Raw genomic sequence first — 24,501 nt, 5'->3', positions numbered from 1 at the left:
CCTCTCTCCTCTCTCACATCACACACACCCACACACATACATACACAACACGCACAAACCCACTCAGAGTCATAATATGCATGTTAAGAAAAAGACATCTTCTCTCTCTCTTTCTCGCATATGTTGTTTTATTTTTACCACTGACAAGGAAGTGAAAACTGGGCCTTACGATCAATGTTGTCATCTTACCTGTTAGGTGTTATTACACATAATTATTTGAAACACAATTGCTGTTGATGAATGCATATAAAAGATCCCATGCTGCTAATCAAAAAGAGTAGCCCACAAAGTGGCGACAGCGGGTTTCCTCTCTCATTATCTGTGTGGTCCTTAACCATTATGTCTGAAGCCATATAACCGTAAATAAAATGTGTTGAGTGCGTCGTTAAATAAAACATTTCTTTCTTTCCTTAATGGGTCATTGCCTACCGATTCGCAGATTCATGATTTATATGTGAAGTGTGCACCACCGTTTAACTCCACTTTCATATGTCAATAGTTAACGTGAGATTCAGTCTTGAAACACGAGTCGTATTTACGTAATTCTAGATGAGATTATTTTAGTCGCGATTGTAAGCAAGCAACAGATGTTTCCGTACTGTTTTGGCTGAGCGGCTCATATTTACACTCGGATTACGCTACTTGTCAGCGTATACTGCGCATCCAAGTTACTGTATCCCACGACTGTTAAGAAAGTGTGTTGTGTTTAACGACACCACTAGAGCACATTGATTTATTAATCATATGCTATTGGATGTCAAACATTTGTTAATTCTGATATGTAGTCGTAGAGAGGAAACCCACTACATTTTTAATTAGTAGCAAGAGGTCTTTTATATATGCACTATCCCACAGACAGGATAGCATATACCACGGCCTTTGATGTACCAGTCGTGATGTACCGGCTGAAACGAGAAATAGCCCACTGGGCTCGCCGACGGGTATCGATCCTAGACCGACCGCGCATCAAACGAGCGTTTTACCACTGGACTACGTCTCGCCTCTCTCATGACTGATGTAGGTGGAGGGAAAAAAGAAGAATAGAAACAGAAAAAAAAGAAGAAGAAAATAAACTTAAGTTAATAGTTAATGATTCCTTAACACATTTTGCTTTCGTCAGCGGCAATTGTGTTTCAAATATGTGTAATAACACCTAACAGGTAACATGACATCATTGATCGTTAGGCCCAGTTTTCATTTCCTTGTCAGCGGTAAAAATAAAACAACACATGCGAGAGAGAGAGAGAGAGGAGAGAGAGAGAGAGAGAGAGAGAGAGAGAGAGAGAGAGAGAGAGAGAGAGAGAGAGAGAGAGAGAGAGAGAGAGAGAGAGAGAGATAGAGAGAGAGATGATGTGTCTTTCTTAACATACATATTATGACTCGGAATGGGTTTGTGAGTGTGTGTGTGTGTGTGTGTGTGTGTGTGTGAGAGAGAGAGAGAGAGAGAGAGAGAGAGAGAGAGAGAGAGAGAGAGAGAGAGAGAGAGAGAGAGAGAATATTTTGCCTATCATTTTAAATGTATATACACGTACATACACGTACGTAAAGAGAGACAGACACAGATAGAGAAGAGAGAGACAGAGAGAGAGAGAGAGAGAGAGAGAGAGAGAGAGAGAGAGAGAGAGAGGAGAGAGAGAGAGAGAGAGAGAGAGAGAGAGAGAGAGAGAGAGAGAGAGAGAGAGAGAGGTCTTTAGCCTTATGTTTACCAAATGTTTGACATCCTATAGCTGATGATTAATTAGCAGCAAGGGATCTTTTATACGCATCATCCCATAGACACGATAGCGTATACACAGATCTTTGGTATACCAGTCGTGGTGCACTGGCTGGAATGAGAAATAGCCCCAACGGGCCCAGTGAAAGGGATCGATCCTAGACCCTATTTTATGTGCATCATGACATACACACGATAGCATATACCACAGTCTTTGCAGGGGCGTGCGCGGGGGGTCTGGGGGGGATATGAATTTTTGTTTGCCTTGAGCAGGGGGGGGTCGACCCCCCCCCCCCCCCCCCCCCCCCCCCCCCCTGCGCACGTGCCTGCTTTGATATACCAGTCGTGGTGAACCGGTTGGGGCAGGAAAAAAACCCAAACAATCAGAGATTTGGTCGACTGATTCTACGACACAAGAACCTGGGGCGAGCGCCCTACCAACCGAGCTAGATCCCGCTTCTGTGCTGATTACCTGCTTCGGTGGTGTCGTGGTTAAGCCATCGGACGTAAGGCTGGTAGGTACAGGGTTCGCATCCCGGTACTGGCTCCCACCCCACCCAAAGCGAGTTTTATCGGCTCAATGGGTAGGTGTAAGATCAGAACACCCCCTTATCTCTCGCTAACCGCTAACGACTAACCTCTAGTCCTGGACAGACAGCTGAGATGCGTGTCCAGGACAGCGTGCTTGAACCTCAATTGGACATATCCAATCCATCGATGAATGATACAGCAGCCTTGCCGGATGACTTGAATAATGATTCTACTATAACGGAAACATACTTACAGGTATCCCTTACAGGAGCGGATCCAGAGAACAAAAATTGCGGGGGGGGGGGGGGGGGGGGTGAGGATAAAAGGACCATCTCATCAAAAGGGCATCCTAATAAAAAAAATTAAAATGATGAGGAAAACAAAAGGAGCAGTTGAATATATTTAGGGGGACGCGTCCCCATGTCCCTTCATAGATCCGCCGTATCCACCCTTAGTCCAAGTGTCCTCTGGACGTACCTTGCTTAAAGTGACCGTACGACACATTACACCCAAATTCGTCCAGGATTTCACAATCAAAAATATTATATAAATTATATTATATAAATGCTTTTGTTCGTGAATAGATCAGAAATGTTAAAAATGCGGTAAGATATAAATATAATTTTAAAAGGTACAGTAGGGACGGATCCATGATTTTGCAAAGGGGGATTACAACGGATGTGGTGGGGGTATGGTAACCCACTGACCCCACCTCCTCCAAATTTCATCCGCCAAACGTAGGACATGTACACAGGCACGGTGGACCATGGGGCTGGGGGAGGGGGATGGGGGGGGGGGGGCTCTAGCCCCTCCAATAATTCTGAATAAAAAATATTATTGGTAGTAAATCTGAATGCAAAAATGTTAAACCGAATTTCAGCAAAAGAACACAATAGATCTAGAGAAACGACTATTGAAAACAAGAAACTAAGTTAGAACAACAAGTACCGCTACCTTTAAAGGGACATACCCTAGTTTCAACCCGTGAAAATTAACACTAAGTTTAGTTAATCTTCAAACCTGTAACACATTTGGATAACGTTACAATAGAGTGAAACAAGAGTCTGTGACTTCGAAATGGTGAAATACCCTCTAAAAATAGACTAAAACTCGACTCCATAACTGTTACATCTCAGACGCACGTGCGTTTTTAAAAATATGAGAAATGCATTTTGTGATATTAAAAACACCAGGATGACCAAAAACACTTCGAATGTACGGAAATTAATAATATAAACAATAAAATCTAAGTAAAGTATGATTTAAGTTATCAAAAATTGTTATAATAGTCAAAAAAATATGCGTCAGTGTTTAAAAACTAGAGTATGCCCCTTTAAATATCAAAGGGTAGAGTCTGCCTGGAGAATAACAGTACTAACCAACACGCCACGGTCACGACCCCGTTATTCGTACACATGTCACGACCCCCTTATTCGTACACAGGTCACGTTTGGAAAACACTTTGATATAAAATCGTACAGGTAAGTTTGTTCAAACATAAGATAAGATAGAAAAGTGCAACGTCCGACAAAATTATTTGTTATCCCAGATAATGTAGCAATATATGTTCAGTTTTGTTGACTCAGCTTGTCTGTTGCGTGGATAGGGGGTTCTTATATTAGAATTAATTGATTAATGCACCGACCGTAGTTGCGTCAAATAGTATAGGTTATTACACAGTGTTCATGTCACGGGGATCCTATAATACCCGTAACTGAATGAAACACGATTGTCCAAATATCTCTCCTAACTGTATATCTATTAGATCTCTCTGTAACAGGCAGTTATACCCGCTGGCTCGTCTAGGTATGATCAGAGATAAGATCTTATATAAAGTATATATTATTATAGCACGTTTAGTTCACTAGAAAACACAACAAAAACACAATACACTTTGGAATCTGTATTAACCTACGCTGACAAATGTACTGCCGCAGTAGTTAATTAACAACAACAAATAATAACAACCCAGAACTGATCACTTAATTAGTTAATCTCTAGGTGTCTAGTTTTCACAATATGCTAATCACTTCACCGTGACACAACACCCACACGTGTGATAATTGAGAAACGCTTCCAGGAGAACTTAATTAATAAAGGAATTACAACTCTATTCCTAACTGGTTAATTTTTAATTAACCCTTACTACTCGTTCAGTAACGTGTGATAATTGAGAAACGCTGCCAGGGGAACTTAATTAATAAAGGAATTACAACTCTATTCCTAACTGGTTAATTTTTAATTAACCCTAACTACTCATTCAATAACCTTGTAATACAGACTTAATACTGGTACCTATTACAATAAAGACAATAACCTACAGTTTACCTAGGTCCTCTAGGATGACTGGCTAAGCCTTAATCATTATTCAGAACAGTGAGCCTACAGTATACTGCGTCAGATGACCGGCAGCACCGTCTAAATAATATTGGTATAATACAGTATTAAAATATTTAAAGTCACATCAATCACATCAAGGTTATACACAGAGCAGAAAAATATATTTACCACGTCCGGACTGAACTTATATATTTCGTTCAGTGGACGACGTCCGTTTCCCCTGCAGCCTTCCTATGTTTCTCCGCGATATCTCTAAAACCCTAGCTATTTATCATAAAAACCGAATATCGCCTGGGGGTACATCGCGGTCCTCCCCCTATCAAGTGATATTTCCACAGCGTCCACGCCGGCATATTTTTCTTAGATCGCCCAGACTGGCTGTCGCCATTCCGCGAGCAATCCCCTGGTCATAAACAGCACTACCGGAGTTATTACGTAACTACTGGCCACATGGCCTCCACACCTGGGCTGGGTGTGTATTGGAACAGCTCGACCACCGTCGCGCAGCGTAGGTATTACGTAACAAAGTGTCCACCTGGGCTTAAGTGCATATTGGAACTGCACACGGCCCTCTAACACAATTAATATCGCCACAGGCGAAAAGAAATTAAGAGCATGTACCGTCACAGTTCACCTTTAATGTACCCATTGCATACTATTTCATCTTTAAATGATTAATTTGATAAATTCGGTATGTTTTCTGGTCGTCCTGGAATTTGTTTGGCTCAAAGTGTAGTTTGCTTTGTTTTGAAACAACAACAAAACTACACGCCTCAGAAATTAGAGTCTTCGACTTTAAATTAATTACATTCTGTGGCCGTATTTCAGAAGAAGTTTATTTTGTATAACGACACCACTAGAGCACATTGATTAATTAATCATAGGCTATTGGATGTCAAATATTTGGTAATTTTGACACGTAGTCATCAGAGGAAACCCGCGACATTTTTTCTAATGCAGCGCGGGATCTTTTATATGCACTTTCCCACAGACAGGAAAGCACATAACACGGCCTTTGTCCAGTTGTGGTGCAATGGTTGGAACGAGAAAAAACCCAGTCAACTGAATGGATCAACCGTCTAAGAATATATGTCAAAATTACCAAACGTTTGACATCCAATAGTCGATGATTAATAAATCAGCGTGCTCTAGTGGTGCCGTTAAACAAAAATAACCTTTAACTTAAAACACAAGTAAGCCTTTGTATATAGACACTCTTAGCCAGACGTGAAGACTTTTTTCAAGTTTGTTTTTGCATTTTTTGAGAATTTTTTTTATTTATTAGGAGTTTAAAAATACTGCTCTTAATTTAAAAACAAAAAAAGAAGCAACATTTGTTTAAAGACACCTCAGCATATTTCAAATTACGGCGTTTTTTTTGTTTTTTTTAAAGTGGATCAATAATTAGTGGCCAGCACTAAAATCATAGTCCGGATTTTATCTGCCCCAGTACCATGTAACCTCAGATATCAGACGTGCAAGGCTAAAGAAAAGAGAGTAGTAAGGTGTGTGTGTGTGTGTGTGTGTGGGGGGGGGGGGGGTGTGTGTGTGTGTGTGTGTGTGTGTGTGTGTGTGTGTGTTAGATCGAAAACTGCTATATAGCAACGTCATGGGACAATTTGCGAGGCAAGAATAATTTGGTTGACACCCACATTGCCGATGTATTTTTAGTGCTGGGGTGTCGTTAATCCTTCAGTCATTCATATACATGTATATTTACACACACACACACACACACACACACACACACACACTTACATTTGTTTGACACCCATACTGCCGATGTATTTTTCGTGCTAGGTGTCGTTAATCCTTCAGTCATTCATTATGATTTAGTTTTAACCCCCCCCCCCCCACCCCGCCTCGCTTATGTTAGGCTAAGTACACACGTGCGTGGGAAAATAGCTATAAAACAAGCAATATAACTATAATAACATATTAATAATATTAAAATTATTTGAAAGTTAGTTATAAAAGATCAATGACAACATCGCAGGATTTAAAAAAAACTATAACAACAATACATAATAAAAATGAAATTAGGCCTACTTTGAAAATACAATTGTGATATAAGATGATATAAGATAAAAGATGTGATATAATTATAAAGATCGATCACAGCTGAATTATTTTATTAAATACGGCTGAACTCATTTACCGTACATATCAATCTATATATCAGAAATAGATTAATTAGATCAGAAGGAATTTCTCTGTTCATGGTTTTAGACTTTGACCCTTCAAGACTTAACACACTGCGTGGGTTATTGAACTTTTAACCCATATAACCAACGCTGTCCGACACATGCGTTTTGGGGTTTTTTTACCGTTATATCACACTTTCATTTCTTTTTGTATTGTTATTTTTACCTTATTGTAATTAAAAATGCTATCAGCACTTTAATCAGCATGCCGATTGCACATGAATATGCAATACGGACATAGATACTATGGAATACACATCGATGACAACTGACAGCCGCAATGGTCCACTCTTCGGTCACGTGTATTTGTTGTTATTTTTAGGATGGAAACCACGCCTCTAATCGCTGATTGGTTTCACTCTCAATAGGATTCATTTGATTGGCGGGATTGCACGTGATGCTTACTTCATCGGGGGTTTTCTCGATTATATTTTTCTGAAAAGCGCCTGGGCGTATTTATTGTCAGTCTTACATGTAGCCGAATTAAATGGTAACATTTCTATGTGCGGACACAGCGCTAACAAAACAATATGTGGTGTTTTGTGTCGCAGCTCAATTCCGTGGTTTTGGAAATCCAAGTTGATCCAAAAGACGATGGCCAGGAATGTCTCGATAAGGTTTGTGATCATACTGCACCATTTCTTTTGATCGTTGATGTCATTATTTTCCAAAAACTAAATCTGATGCTATATTTATTTAAAATGTTTCTTCGATAGTCGATTTAGTCATTGCTACGGTATTTTTGAAAGGAACTTTGGTTAAATTAAGAAAAATCGGATAACTTTTTTAGCGAGAATGAGTGACGGTTTCCTTTGTTTACTCGATCAGCTGTTTGCAGCTCCAAAGCAATATGGCGGCATCGGGTCAAAGTCCAATAGTTTGCGATAATGCACTTTAAAATATAAAAGACTCGATATAACGCCACTGAAATAGGTTTATTGAAAAATAATGAAACAGAAAATAGTTATAGAACAGTCACGTTGATTAATAATATTATTTTTACTAGCAAAGCTATATTAAATGCTTTTCCTATAATATAAATTATAGTGTAGTGCGGCGTAAACAACTAACGCGTAAACAACCCTGATTTTATTCCCCATAAAATAGGCCAGTTAACCCATATCAGTTTATATGAGTTTAAAGTTTACCAGTGATGTCATTTGATGAGCAGCAGTCAGGGGTTAAACGTTGTGGTAATACTGTAGCTTTGTCAGAAGTTTGTGTTTCATTCCATGACACTGTATCATTATGAGAGATTTTCTCCCTGACAGTTTTTTTTTTTTTGGTTTGTTTAACCCTAACTTAACCCACCCTAACCCTAACCCTCAAGCACTAAAATTGACCGGGCGGATATTATCACTGGCTATGTGCTTTGTCACAACATTCCATTGAGAATTTTGACGACACCACTAGAGCACAGGATTTATTAATCACCGCAACATTTGATTTTTTGACACAGTCTTAGAGAGGAAACCCGCAACATTTTTTCCATTAGTAGCAAGGGATCTTTTAAATGCATCATTCAACAGACAGGATAGCACAACATGACCTTTGATATACCAGTCGTGGTGCACTGGCTGGAACGAGAAATAGCCCAATGGGCCAACCAACAGTTTCAGTAACAGTACCGGTAGTCATTAAAAAAGTTTAAAGTTTGTTTTGTTTAACGACACCACTAGAGCACATTGATTTATTAAACTTTTGATAATTTTGACATATAGTCTTAGAGGGGAAAACTGCTACATTTTTCCATTAGTAGCAAGAGATCTTTTATATGCACCATCGCACAGACAGGATAGCACATACCATGGCCTTTGATATAACAGTAGCGCAATGGGCCCACCGACGGGGATAGATCCCAGACAGACCGCACATCAAGCAGGGCCAGCTCTGGGCAATCAGAAAATTTCGCCAAATCATCTTAAAAATGCAAAATCAATAGCTATTTTCCAACAAAATATTAAGTATTACACACATTTATTTTTATGCCAAATTAAAATAAAATTCACCAAGTGTTCTTAAAATTCGCAATTGGTGAATTTTGGCGAGTGCCAGAGCTAGCCCTGATCAAGCGAGCGCTTCACTAGTGGGCTATGACCTGCCCGGGTCATTAAAAACAAGGCTCTACTAGTGGGCTATGACCTGCCCGGGTCATTAAAAAACAAGGCTCTACTAGCGGGCTATGACCTGCCCGGGTCATTAAAAACAAGGCTCTACCAGCGGGCTATGACCTGCCTGGGTCATTAAAAACAAGGCTCTACCAGCGGGCTATGACCTGCCCGGGTCATTAAAACAAGGCTCTACCAGCGGGCTATGACCTGCCCGGGTCATTAAAAAACAAGGCTCTACCAGCGGGCTATGACCTGCCCGGGTCATTAAAAAACAAGGCTCTACCAGCGGGCTATGACCTGCCCGGGTCATTAAAAAAAAAGGCTCTACTAGTGGGGAACATGTTCAGGGCTTCTAGAATTTTTATAAAATCCACTAGCCATGGGATCATTGACTAAAAAAATGTACTAGCCACAATTAAAAATTCACTAGCCCTACTTCAAGTTAATACAATTTTATTAAATAATAGTAAAAATTGGATATATGTCACCTAAAGAGAGAGCTATAGCTTAAAAACACTAACATTGGGGGTGGGGGTGGGGGTGTTTGTAAGAATATCCATATTTACAAAATAGACTTAACTGCAACATTTAACACATTTTTTTTCACTAGCCGGCGGGCATGGCAATATTAGTTATTTACTAGCCCGGCATTGAATATCACTAGCCATGGGAGTGGGGCTACCATAATCTAGAAGCCGTGCATGTTGCAGCAGCAACATTCTCAGAACAGTCTCTGAACAGGGATTATTATTTTTTGGTATTGCATCCCAATTCACTATGCAAGTTTCGGAGATTGCTACACAATTTTAAAACATTTAACAGTAGTTACTAATTAATTGTTTTTAACAGACCAGGGCTCGAAACTCACCAAAAAATATGATGGTCCCAAAAATAATAATGGATGTTGGCAAATTATGGTAAGAGAACCACAAGCATGATTTTAATGTGGAATAGAAATATTAATAGGGGCTCATATGTTATAGCTTTAAAGAAGATCGCCCACATAATATTATTTGGGCGACTAATGCCATTATTTTTTAAATATTTAAGTTGCCCGAACGGGACATTGGTCGAGTGTGTGTAGTCCGTGTTTTAGTATAGCCATTCTGATGAACACCACACACTCACACACAGTACTACATTAGTTCCCTCCTCCTTAAGATTGTGACAGTTCCTTTGTTTGTAAGGCATTAATTAACACATCCTTTGCCACAGTAGGATTCGTAAAGGTCTAAAATTAAAGAGCTACTCTCGATTCACTAATATCAAAACCTATATTAGCTCGGCCATTTACCTTTCGGTCGACCGTTCAAAATTTGCGCCAAATTCCCTCAATCAAAATTGCGCATCCTTTTCTCTTTGGCATTTAACTGCTCCATTCAAATTCCATAGCACCACCACCACCCCCACTCGCCTGCTAAGCGTTTTGATCGGGCTGCTGATGCTCCCTTGCACCTGCCAGTGCAGGCGGTCCTTCCTCTCCCCTCCCCCCACCTTTCCTGTCATGGACGGAGGAGCCGGCCAAGGCCCACGACGGCCGTGCGCTACAACAGCTTGTTCTGAATGTGCACGTAAAACCCTATGACATAACATGACATGCAGTAGGATTAAAGGACAGGCTCTGCAGTGGATTTCGTTTTCACTAAGCACAAAGTAAAAGACATCTGTTAGTCACCAAAATACCCACAGATTAAACATATCCATATAGCCAAATTAGCCTGGTGGTGCTAATTTGTTTTTAAATGCAAAGTGACCTAAACATTTAACATTTGGTTAATAAAATTTTCATTTTTAAGAAAGGTTTCTATATAGTAGTGTTGGTATAAAGTGCTTCTACTGGCAGTAGCCAGTGGGAATTTCCCTATTAGCTCCTTATTATTTCCCTATTAGCTCAGTTGGTAGAGCACTGGACTCTCGTACTGAGAGAGTGTGGTTCGAATCCCCTAAGTCTTAACGATTGGCTAAAACGAAACTGTTTTCAGCATGATCCCTGATTAAATACACATTTGATGACTCATTAAATAGCATTATTTTCCTTAAGATTATATATATGCCAAATTTTCAGCTTAATAATATGTGTGTTTGATATGGTTAAGTAGATCAGATGTTAAATGTTTTGTTTTAATTTTAGGTCTGTGAGCAGCTTGGGATTATAGAAACTGATTACTTTGGACTGCAGTATCGAAGTAGCAAGGGGGAAACACTCTGGTTGAATCTTCGAAACCGCATTGCTCAGCAGGTGACTGGACCAGCACCCCATCGTCTTCAGCTCCGAGTCAAGTTCTTTGTGCAGCCACACTTCATATTGCAAGACACAACAAGGTACTCTTTTAAAAAAAACAGAAAAGAAAAATGTTTAAGGGTACACAACATTTGAGTGATACTCAAAACATTTTTTTTTTTACATAAAACTTTATTTCCACTGCAACCCCTGCAATAAAAAAAATGTCCATGACAAAATAAACAACAACATACTGTTGAAAAAAAAAAAACCATTCCAAGGCAAAAAAGTTCCGTGGAGAATTAGAAACTCCACAGCATGCATTGCCAATTGTCATGAGTGATTGCAGGGGTTGTCACTGGCCTAGGAGACAAGTGGCCTAAAATAATTGCTAGTTTCACTGGATTCTACTGAAACGATTGTTTCCAGTAATGCAGGAGACAATATTTAACCGGAAGTCAGTTCGTGTGAGTTTTATCTAGGTTACGTGAATATAGTTCTCGTAAATGATGAGTTAGGCCTACCTAATCCTAAAACACTTGAACTACGGTTCTATGCTACATTGGTGATTTAGATTATTTAAAAACAAACTGATTTTCACTTTCATTACTGATATATGGTACTTTTACTTTTTATGTTCACCACATAACCGATTGGTGGTTCTCGTGATTTGAAAATTGCGTAACTGACGGGCAAACAGAACAACGAACAGAACAACGGTTCTTGTGAAATATTGTGCCTTGTAATGTGATATTTTATTATTTGTTGGTAGTCATGGAAGTGAACAGCTGTTACACCAAATCATGTAACATAATCCACTGTCACCATGATTATTATTAAAAAAAAAACCCAGCTTCCTATTCCTAGTTCCAATAATCACAGGCCATGGACCAGAAAAAGTATTTCTCATAAAATTTGAAATCCTATGACTTATAGTTGGATGTTAAATGTCATATTTGAAACATTGTTGCACCAATTCTGAAAAAAACCCAACCTTGATACATACCTTATCATTTCAGGAGAGCTATCACTCCCCCACCTCCCACCTCCCATTAGACTGGATTGGACAACATATTAACGTGTCTGTATCCAATTAAGGTTCAAGCATGTCTCTCCTGGGCACAATCTCTGACTTTGTCAGTGACTGGGTCCAGGACAGAAGAGATGGGTCCCCTCCCGTGAGATTAGTTCAATCTAATTTAGCAATGTACAAGTTTGAGTCCTGGTTTATTTAAATTTACTAAATAGATACATGTATGATGGAAAAAAATTTTGTGTAGCTTTTAACTCTTTTTTAAAATATTTTTTCCAGGCATCAGTTCTACTTACAAGTGAAGCATGACCTACAGTGTGGCACTCTTGAGGTAACCAATGACGACCAGATAGCACAGGTGGTGGCGTTGATGGCGTATGTGGAGTATGGCGACCCTGTCAAGAACAGCTACCAGCACAATCTGTACACTCTGCTCCTGCATGGTCTGGCCGACCCCACGGGCAAGTTGATGAGTGACATCCACAGTTACCATCTTCGCCTGATCGGCACGCCTACGGCAGGTGCCGAGTACCGGCTCCTGCAGGAAGTGTCCTGTCTGGAGCATTATGGGACAGAGTATCACGAGGCCCGGATACGGTGTGGTGATGTGGTGAACATTGGCGTCGGTCCGCAGGGAATATTTGTACACAATTCACGCACCAACGAAGCCGAAACGTGAGTATTGTTAATTGTATGTTTGCGATTATAATCATATTGGTGCTCATGTTGTTTTTTTTTTTGGCTATGTCCAGGGAAGAGTTATGAATGAATGTTTAATGAAAGTTAAAAGTTTGTTTTGTTTAATGACACCACTGGAGCACATTGATTTATTAATCATCAGCTATTGGATGTCAAACATTTGGTAATTTTGATATATAGCCTTAGAGGAAAGCTGTTACATTTTTCCATTAGTAGCAAGGGATCTTTTATATGCACCATCCCACAGACAGGATAGTACATACCACAGCCTTTGATATACTAGTCATGGTGAACTGGCTGAGACGAGAAATAGCCCAATGGGCCTACCAGCAGGGATCGATCCCGGACCAATCTCGCATCAAGCGAGCACTTTACCACTGGTCTATGTCCTGAAATAATATCGTATAGAAAACAACACTTGTGTTTTTCATCAGATTCTTGGTAACCTGGCATACTTTGAAAATAGCTTGCCAGTTTAGCTACCTGCAAGCTATTATTGTCATCTTGGATGTCAGCTCTATATGTGGACAAACCTCATGGAGATAATTACAAGTCTGAACATAATTATATATACCGGTACTTGTACACGCAGAGAACATGAACCTGATCCATGCTTAAAGGTGCAAGTGCCGTATTTCACAATTATTAATATGATATATAACTGCATGTACTTGTAATTAATTGATTCGACCTAATTTTGGCATGATTATCTCAATAATATGAAATTTGTAATGAGTTACCACTCGGCGAAAGCAGTGCTTTCTTTAGAATCATTGGTACAAAAAATGCAAAGTACTTAATAATAATAATAATAATAATAAATTCTTTATTTAGTGAGGGTAACACAGTTAGCAAAAGCTAATCTTCCCTGAGGCCCTCAGGTACAAACAATACAGAATTACAATGCATACATTTATGAACAAATAGAAAATACATATATGGCAATAAACATATGTACAAATGATATTATTTTAGAAAATATTTCTTGAGTCTATATTTAAAAACAGCAGTATTTGGCGATGATCGGATAGCTTTAGGCAATTTATTCCAAAGTACTGGTCCAGAGTAACTGAAAGCATGTTTAAATAAAGACATTTTAGGTTTTGGAATTAATAGATTTCTATCCTCTACATTTCGAAGGTTGTAGGGATTGTTTTCTCCAACATATATTAATAAGTTTGAAAGATAGTTTGGGGCTTCATTGTATAGACATTTATAAATTTGTAAACATTTGTGATAGTGGATTCGTGTTTCCATTGTCATCCATTTTAACTGTTTAAATAGTGGGGCAGATGGAGTAATAGGATCTACATCTAATATCATCCTTGCAGCTCTCTTTTGCAGTTTTAGTAAACGTTCTAATCCATCCTGATTACAGTTTCCCCAAATTACACAGCAGTAATCGATGAGTGGTAAAATATACCCATTGTAGAAAAGTTTTCTTGCATCTAAATTTAAATACCTAATGATTTTTGATAACAGATACAGACGTTTAGAGATCAGGGAAGACACATGTTTAACCTGATTTGTCCATTTTAAATTATTATCAACTTTAATTCCTAAAAGTTTTTTCGCATTCAGTGTGTTGCAGACGTTCTGAATTTATTATAAGAGAAATATCATTTTGGATTGTAACTTTTTGTCTTGTTCCTATAGTCATATATTTGGTCTTTTTTGTGTTTATGAACATTTTATTATAGGAACACCATTTTTTCTACACTATTCAGATCTTGCTGTAGTTTATCTTGAATTTGAGTAACAGTTTTCCCTGACATGAACATTGTTGAATCATCTGCATACATACTTGTGGTACAATGTTCAATGTATAGTGGAAGATCATTTATGTACAGTATAAAGAGAAGAGGTCCTAGTATGGAACCCTGTGGAACACCATAAATAATGGATTTAGGTTCTGATGTTGCCATTCCTATAGTGACTTGCTGTGTCCTGTTAGTTAAATAAGATTGGAACAAGTTAAGAGAATTCCCTTTGCAGCCATAAATGTTTAACTTTTGAATCAGAATTGAATGGTCCACAACATCAAAAGCTTTTTTGAAATCAAGAAATATGACTCCATTTAGATTTCCTTCATTCATTTCATGTAACCATTTATCAGTTATATCAATAAGTGCTGTTTGGCATGAGTGTTTTGGTCTAAAACCTGATTGAGATGAGTGTAAAAGGTTAAATTTTGTTAAGTAATCATAAAATTGCATGGAGATATGTTTTTCTATTAATTTGGACAGTGTTGGCAATACAGATATTGGCCTATAATTTGTAGCTTCAGTTTTGTCACCAGTCTTGAAAATTGGAGTAACTTTAGCATTTTTAAAACATTGTGGATAAATACCACTGTCTATTATTTTGTTAAAAATAAATGTTAACGAAGAAGCAATTGCCAAGGCACCTAACTTAAGTATTCGTGGACCTAAGTTGTCATCTCCAGATGATTTATTGACATTTAAGTTCTTAAGCTCATTATAAAGATAATTTATTTGTACAGGAGCTATCTTAAACTTTTCCTCATTTGGGAGTCTCTCTTTTACAAAACGTTCCACTTTCTCGAGATTTGGCATATCATATCCAGAATTAGTTCTCAAATTTTCAATACAAGAAGTAAAGAAGTCATTAAATTTGTTTGCTATGTCGGTCTTATCCTTAAGTGTTGTTCCATTGTCAGATTTCAGCTCTGCTGGACTTGATACATGTGGAGGATTTAGCTCATGGATACATTTCCATAATGATTTTGGATCCCTAGAGTCATTCACCACAGCAGAATAGTAGTTTTGTTTGGCTTTGTCTGTAATTTGTTTAGTTTTGTTCCTCCACACCTTATATTCATCCCACATACATAGCTTGTGATATCTGTCTCGTAACTGTCTGGCTTGTGTTATTTCACAGGAATACCAACCTGGCTGCTCTTTCCTCTTGACTCGTTTTGTAACTAAAGGGGCATGCTTGTCTAATACATTGTTGAAAATTTTTGTACCATAATTTTAAGCAAGTATCTAGATCCTCCTCAAATTCCACAGAATAAAATGGGGCATCTAGTAAATCATTAACAAACTCCTCCTCATTTAAATGTTTACAATTTCTGTAGGTAATAGTATTGTGTGCATTTTGTTTTGTATGAAATTTGCCATTTCTTGTAAAGCAAACAGGATAATGGTCGCTAATTGAGTATTGAACAACATGAGATTCCTGTACTTTGCTACGATTGGTTACATATATGTGATCAATCAGAGTTTTAGAATTTTGTGTTATCCGTGTTGGGTCAGTAATTATCTGTTGTAAATTGTATATTTCTAACATGTTTAGCCATTTTTGAGGTGTGTTATTTGCTAACAGGAGATCAATGTTAAAATCACCAGTGAGGATTATATCAGAATTATAATGCATTGCTAACTTAATTTCCTCTTCAAGCTTATCAATCCAGGCAATGGGAGATTTTGGAGGTCTGTAGCTAAAACAGAGTAAAAAAGATCTTAGAAAATCTTCATCATGTATTCATTATAATAATAGCTAATTGTCAATATGGGGATCTCAGATGCAATTCAAATTCAAACTGACATCACATGTTCGGGACCTCACACCAGTGGGGTTTTTGTTTTGTCTCTTTTCAAATATGTCGGTCGTATGCATATTAACTCCTTGCCCATCCTTACAGGATTTTGCCATAATATATTTTATAAATTTTACCAGTAAATGAAATTATTTCCAAGATTGATTTTCTTTTTTGTATGTGCATGTAATTAAAGGTGTAATCTTTACATTTCACATGTAAAATTAATAATTTTTTTGGTTATTATGAAACTTTCAGACTTCCCTATTGGGTACCGCTACCATTTAAGTGTATTGGTTCAGGGCTTCTAGAATTTGTATAAAGTCCACTAGCCATGGGATCAGTGATTTAAAAAACTGACTAGCCACAATTAAAAATTCACTAGCCTTACTTTAAAGGGACATACCCTAGTTTTTAAACACTAAGGCATAATTTTTACTATTATAGCCGTTTTTGATAACTGAAATCATACTTTACTTAGATTTTATTGTTTAGGTTATCAATTTCCGTACATTCGAAGTGTTTTTGGTCATCCTGGTGTTTTTAATATGACAAAATGCATTTCTGATATTTTTTAAAACGCATCGTGCGTCTGAGAAGTAACAGTTATGGAGTCGAGTTTTGGTCTAGTTTTAGAGAGTAATTCACCACTTCAAAGTCACAGACTCGTGTTTCACTCAACTGTAACTTTATCAAAATGTGTTGCAGGTTTGTAGATCAACTAAAGTTCATATTAATTTTCACGGGTTGAAACAAGGGTATGTTCCTTTACAACAGCTTCAAAACACTAACATTGATGGGTTGGGGTGGGGGCTGGATATTCATATTTACAAGATAGACTGCAAGATCTGATCTTTTTCTTCACTAGCCATTGGGCATGGCCATAGTAGTTATTTACTAGCCCAACATTGAATATCATTAGCCATGGGAGTGGCAGTACAGCAGAGACTTGAAAGGAACACTGATCTCTTTGTTTTATGAAAATACTTCTCTAGGTAACGATGTTTTTGTGTGTAAATGGTGGATGTTTAAATAAATAAAAAATTCATATTTGACAGAGTTATGACCCTTGAACTTAGGACATGAAAATGTGCTTTCCAGACCTTTTTTTTTTCCAGTGCCTCAATATATATTGATTTGAAATTTTGTTAGCTTTATAATGTTCTGTTACAGATCAAGTTTGACTTTCAAGGCGATTTACCCATATTTGACAGTTCTGGTCTTTGAACTTTGCAGATACGAAATTGTTTTGGGCCCAGTAGGGGCCTTATGTTGCTTTAGCAGTACTCTCAGAATTCTTGTTTTCTTCTCTCCTACAGGATTGCCTACCCTCTAATCCAGATGGCGACACATGTGATAAAGCAGGTGATCCTGCGAGTGTTCAACGAGGCGGGGGATCCCAACATTCCGCTCATTTTCAAACTGACCAGTGTGTCCGCGGCCAACGCACTGTACCGCTGCGTCACAGAGATGCACTCGTTCTACCGCTGTGATACGGTCCGCGATGACGTCTCATCGCAGTACAGCAGAGACTTGAAAGGAACACTGATATCTTTGTTTTATGAAAATACTTCTCTAGGTAAAGGTGTTTTTGTGTGTAAATGGTGGATGTTTAAATTAAAAAAAAATTCATATATAAAATGAATTAATGCTTGTTTTTAGAATTACTGTTTAAATTCTTTGATGTAGGTTAAATATTTAAACTCTTCTATATTCTGAAAATAAATTGTTTAAATTCTTTTTTAAAAATCTTTTACATTCTGAAATTACATTGTTTAAATTCTGAAAATCTTTTCAATGCTTAAACTTAAGCATAACTTCATAAAATTAATAATTTAATGTTTGTTTTTAATATAATGTTTAAGTTCTAATGCTTAACTGGTAGAATTAACTGGCCCTTGTGGTGTCCATTTTAGCTACCTTTTTAAATGTTGAAATTATCTCATTATAAATAAATCACATTGATTTGTGTTTAATATAGCTGCCTTCTTTGGAAATGTTATGAACACTAGTCCCAGCACAGAAAATATTTATGAAGCAATAATTTAAATTTTATTAAATTACAGGCAAAAATTATGTGTTTGATATAAGACGCACAAGTCGCGAGGCTTATGACTATGCTAGGAGGCGGTTGTACAGCACAGAACAGTCGTGCAATGCAAATGGATGTAGTCATGTGGACGATAGTATGATAAACAACAACTGTGATGCAGAGAGTACGAGTACAGTGTTTGTGTGCAGGTGTCAGGTACGTGGTCACCTGTAGGCTACTCAGATTCATACAAAGGATTCCTATACCATCTTTGATTAGTGGTTAAGTCAGTGTTAAAAGTGTGGCAGAGGATGAATAGGGACAATTACACCTGAGTTCCTTACTAAAAAGGAAGGAAATGTTTTATTTAACGATGCACTCAGCACATTTTATTTACGGATATATGGCATCGGACATATGGTTAAGGACCACACAGATACTGAGAGAGGAAACTAGCTGTAGCCACTTCATGGACTACTCATTTTGATTAGCAGCAAGGGATCTTTTATATGCACCATCCCACAGGCAGGGTAGGAAATACCGTGGCCTTTGATATGACAGTGGTGGTGCACTGGCTGGAATGTACTAAAGAGGAAGTCTTATTCGTGAAGACAGTTTATGATGTGTTGCTTTTCTTTTTCCAGCTCTTAACACACGAGGTAGCAAAATGTGAGAGTATGTGCTCACGTTGTTTCAGTTCAATTTATTTTTGTGCTAATATCCAACCAAGGTTCAGTGGGTGGGATGTAGCCCAGTGGTAAAGCATTTGCTTGATGCACGGTGGACCCATTGGGCTATTTCTCGTTCCAGCCAGTGCTCCACAGCTGGTGTAACAAAGGTGGTGGTATGTACTATCCTGTCTGTGGGATGGTGCATATAAAAGAGTAGCCCATGAAGTGGCGATAGTGGGTTTCCTCTCTCAATATATGTGTGGTCCTTAACCACATGTGTGACAGCATATAACCATAAATAAAATATGTTGAGTGCATCGTTAAATAAAACATTTCCTTCCAACGAAGGTTCAAGTATGCTGTTCTGGGCACACATCTCAACAATCTGGGCTGGCTGTCCAGAACAGTGGGTTAGTGGATAAATGTTAGTGGTTTGTGTGAGAGAAGTCACGTGTAGCAGCCATATATATCTATCCACTGAGAAGTTTAAAACTCACTCTGTGTGAGAGCTGATACTGGGATGCAAACACAATATCTACCAGCCTGGAATCCATTTACATAACCTCTATGCCAGCAAGGCCAGATACTTGAGTTTGTCGTGCTTTACATTTTATGCATGCAGTTTGTTTTCAACCATTTTTCTAAGTATTTCTTCTCAATCCACTTTATATTATGGTTCCAAATGGTATGTTAGAGGGGGAAAAAAAGGGGGGAAAAGCATTTCAAAGTTAAATTGACCTACTCAAGCACCCACTTCTGACCTGTATTTAGCAGTCACCTAACTGAAAAAGCCATTTTGCAAAAAAGCCATAGTACAAACTAATGCATATTAGGCAGCCACCAGTGTTAAGAACACCTTCCTTTATCCCTTGTTAAAAACCTAAAGAAAACTTTCGAGATAAATTTCAGGCATTCTAATTAGTCCATAGATAAATTCCTAAAAGTAGCTTTTCATTCATGGGAAATTGCAGAATTTTCAGGATTGACAGGGGTGATTTACATAATGAATTGACGCTCTCTTTTTGATTGCTGCTTAACATACATGTATGCTGGGCTTGAACTTAACGACTGCGCCGATGGCACTTGCCGTCGTTCAGATACAAATTGCCATGGGTTGATAGCATCACCAATGGCACTTTTGTGATGCTGGATAAAATGTACTGCGACAGCAAAATTATTATATCTGGTGTACATTATCTGCCAGTATTTAAAAATTATAATTGTATGTGTGAAATATGTCTAAATGCAACAAAATAACCTGTCGATCATATTTATTTGCTGCAAAAAATGCTATAAACCGGCTCAAAATTACCATTGGTAGACCGCTTCACCCATGGCAATTTGAAAAACAAATGCTGTGAGTGACAAATTCATAATTTCAAGCCCTGTGTATGTTTAACTTGACATGTAATTCATGATTTCTGTTTCTGTGATTGCAGCACCTGCAGGACAAGTTAACGAATATTGAAGACTCCCTACGGTGCTGTGTGTGTATGGACAGTGTGATCTCCACAGCTCTCAGTCCCTGCTGGCACGCCATCTGTTGTTCGAACTGTGCCGACCGACTCAGCGTGTGTCCGCTGTGTCGGTCAAGCATTGAGCGTGTCCAGCACATCTTCCTTCCCACAATACAGCTGTGGCGGTCAAAGACTTCCTTAAAGCACGATGACGTTGTTATGAAGGATGAAGACTGATTTGGGTTTGGGTTTTTTGTGTGTGTGTTTTTTTTTTTTTTTTTATCAATGTGGAATGTTGTTTATGTGGTGCAAGGTATGTGGTTCTCTTATAAAATGGCATGGTACTGCTGGCTCAAACTTAAGTTTTATGGCAAATGGTATTCATGTCTGTATATCTGAGGCTTAATTCGCTAAAACAAACATGAATGCAGAAGATGTTTTGTGATTATACACAACATAAGCACAAGATGTGATAGGTGAGGTGGATAACTGCCGCCCCCGCCCCCCCTCCAGTGCTGAAGCAAATGTTTGAATTCATGCAAAAATTATGGAGACGTTCGGGCAAAATGAGCTGGCCTGAAACCTTTTAACGGTGTATATCCATCATTCTACTCACAATATTTGTTGTAATACATGTAAAAATGCATAGTGATTTATTTGCAACCTTAATGCTGATATGAATAAATAATGATATCAAGATTCGGGCATTTTAATTTAATTTGGACAAAAATCAGCCTCCTGCTGGGAGCCTGTATGTCTATGCTTTAATTTTTTTTCCATTTGACTAGATATGAAAAAAATGCGGTCAAGCAAGAAAGTAAGTTTTAGACAGAAGTGCCATACAATGTTATAAAAGGATCAAATACCTTTATACATGTATGTGATGTTTTTGTATTATGGCCACATTGTAATGTTATTCTTTTTTAAAAATTAAATGTTGATTACATTTCAGTAGACCCTTTACAGGGTCTGGTTGTTTTGTTTTCATAACTTGACATCCTAGTGTATGACTTGCAAACAAGTCGGCTTTACGAGTCGAGGACAACTGATTTTAAAATCAAAACTTGTGAGACAGAAAGTATTGTTTGCTGAAAGTGGATATTTAAAAACAGAAGTTTGGAGATTAGTTTCAGAATCTTATTACAAGCCACAGGTTTGGACATGCAAAACAGAAAGCTACACATTGAAAGTTGTCTAAGGCCAAACAAAATAATGGTTGTGGTTCTGATTATCCAATCATCACCTATGTGTCCATAACATTTTAAAAGAAAATCGCCTCCCCCCCCCCCCCCCCCCCCCCCCCCCCCCAACTAATTTACAATTACTGACTGACTGAGTCTAAATTGATATTGCCAACAAGCAGATTTTAAAAAAACAATTTGTGTACAATATTAAATTGAGAATTAAATTGCATTCGGTTTGCTCTCGAGTTGCATATATTTTAATATAAAATATTTCAGTTTAAAAAAAAAAAAGTGTATACCCTAAATAATTTGCCTTAAAAAAGAAAGAAAAAGATTTGAACCTATATAATTTACCAGCCCTAATTTTTCTGGATTACCGGGGTATGTCCTTGGAACCACATCTATTATTCTGTTTGACCTAAGTATATTTCTAGTAGTTTGGTCCTAAAGTCCACTTTGATGTCATCCCATGATTCTTGATTTACTTTTCTTTTAACTGTTTAAAATGATTTAAATTGATTTTTTAAAAAGAATTAAACAATAAAAGTTTGCTGTGATATTATTCTGACAAAATGTACAAAATGTAGAAATTATAATTTTAATGTTCAGTTACGTATTTGTTACCCATGACCTAAATCAAATTTTATTAAAAAAAAACATTCAAGAATCTCCAAATGCTTTTTGTGGTTGTTGGGATCATTGAGAGAAATAGTGGTGGATACATGTATTTTAAGTGAAACTACAATCCACAACATTTGTTTTCTAACTTAAGATACTACATGGATGAAGTTCATGGATACTAGTAACCACATTTTTGAAACACAAAACAGTTTCAGGGGTTTAGGCTCCAATATTATTTAAGTGGTACTGTTGCCTAAACCAAAACTTAGTCCTGTTATGTTTTGTTGTAGTACAAGCTCCCATTTTATTTTAACTTTGTGTGATAAAGACACACCTATAATTATTATTTATTGAGACACATGTGCATGGAATTATGGGGGTGGGGGGGGAGGTATACACTGTGGCAAACAAAGTTTCTTGTAAGGTTACATTCCCCAGAAAATATATTTAAAAAAAAAAGAAGTTTTGAGCAAAGAAGTTTCAATCCCTGTGACCCCCCCCCCCCCCCCCCGTCCCTCCCCCCTGCACACATGCCTGTAATTGATAAATTTTGTGCCTTTGGGAACATTCAGAAATGATGTGTCACCACAGGGGAATGTACCTATAAATGTGAAACGATTGATACATGCAGGTAATTTCTCAATGATGATCTTGGTAAAAATTTCTAAATATTCAATAGCTGGGTTCAAAATATGTTTAGAATATTAATTGTGTGGGGTGGAAATTGGTGCTATATTAATTTTTGAATGTCCCTAGCAATGTTTCCAGGGCTCGTTCCACGCAGCGATTTTAGCGTTAAGATCACCTTTTTAAGTACATAATTACCTTATGCACTTATGGTGATCTTGGTGCCAAGATCGCTTTGTGGAACGGGGACCAGGTCAATTAACTGACTTAATTTCTGTGATTTTACCAGTGGTTTCCCCATTTTTGTACAAACAGATGAACATATTTTAAACTGCCATGTTTTATTTATGATGTTGTGGATTTGAAAAAAGACTGATAAAGGATGTATTATTATTATTTAATGTTATTTATTTTGTCACCCAATGAGTTTGACAAAACTTGTCTTACTCATTTTATTGAACTCTAATTATATTGTTAGTTCTGTATTATAATAATTTTTGTTGACATAGTTTTCCACAGTTATCACGGTCCATGCATGTCATTCCATGTAATTCTCCACTGTATTATTCAAAATACCGCAAATCATGAAATTAATGTGAGTAAGATGGTAATACGAAAAATATGATCCCAATGTCCAGTGCAATATTGACTTGTTTCTTTATATTTTTAATCAATGTCAGAAGTACCAAATGTTTGACATCCAATAGCCGATGATTAATAAATCAATGTGCTCTAGTGGTGTTGTTAAACAAAACAAACTTTTAACTATTAGAATGAAAATACTTTTTTATGTCATTAAAACGAAATTGCAGGGCTACTAGAATTTTTATAAAATCCACTAGCCATGGGATCAGTGATTTTAAAAATTTACTAGCCATGATTAAAAATTCACTAGCCCTTCTTTACTTTAAGTTAATACAATTTTACTAAATAATAGTAATAATCAGATATGTCTCCTAAAGAGGGAGATAGAGCTTAAAAACACTAACATTGGGATTAGGATGTGATCAGTATATTCATATTTACAAAATAGACTTAACCGCAACATTTCACTTTTTTTTTTCACTAGCCGTCGGGCATGGCACTTAGTTATTTACTAGCCCAACATTGAATATCACTAGCCATGGGAGTGTGGCTACTATAATCTAGAAGTCCTGGAAATTGTGTATTAATGAAAAAGAAAATACAAATATGAAAAAATAATTTCAATAAAAACAACTCGCTGATTAATAAAAATACACATTCCAGTGTATATCTGTCCTGAAGAAGTAATATCTTGACCCATTGGTTTCCTGATTTACGGTATCACAGAGACAGTTAAACTTATTACAACTTGGTGCTTATTAATTACCTCGAGTAGTCTCTGGACATTTTCATGTAATTCCAACAATATACGAGGTGTGTCACCAGGAAGTTCTGTAAGAAGTTGCATGTTTGCAGGCAGGTTATATAGGGATTTGTTTTTGTAATTAACTAGTGCAATTTCTCGCCTTT

At 37.5% G+C, this 24,501-nt stretch overlaps 1 protein-coding gene across 1 annotated transcript; it reads left to right on the top strand.

The window, feature by feature from the left end:
• Nucleotides 1–7,230: 7,230 nt before the first annotated feature.
• LOC121388834 (E3 ubiquitin-protein ligase MYLIP-like) lies at nt 7,231–21,255 on the top strand. Its single transcript, XM_041520348.1, has 6 exons — nt 7,231–7,406; nt 11,032–11,222; nt 12,434–12,829; nt 17,735–17,994; nt 18,482–18,663; nt 20,558–21,255. Exons 1-6 carry the CDS (start codon nt 7,320–7,322, stop codon nt 20,810–20,812), a joined length of 1,371 nt encoding a protein of 456 aa, XP_041376282.1. The 5' UTR covers nt 7,231–7,319; the 3' UTR covers nt 20,813–21,255.
• The last annotated feature ends 3,246 nt before the right edge of the window (nt 21,256–24,501 follow it).

Source organism: Gigantopelta aegis, chromosome 14, assembly GCF_016097555.1.
Source record: "Gigantopelta aegis isolate Gae_Host chromosome 14, Gae_host_genome, whole genome shotgun sequence".
Classification (NCBI taxonomy): domain Eukaryota; kingdom Metazoa; phylum Mollusca; class Gastropoda; order Neomphalida; family Peltospiridae; genus Gigantopelta; species Gigantopelta aegis.
Note: the sequence above shows the minus strand (reverse complement) of the source record. Positions and strands in the feature narration are given on the sequence as shown.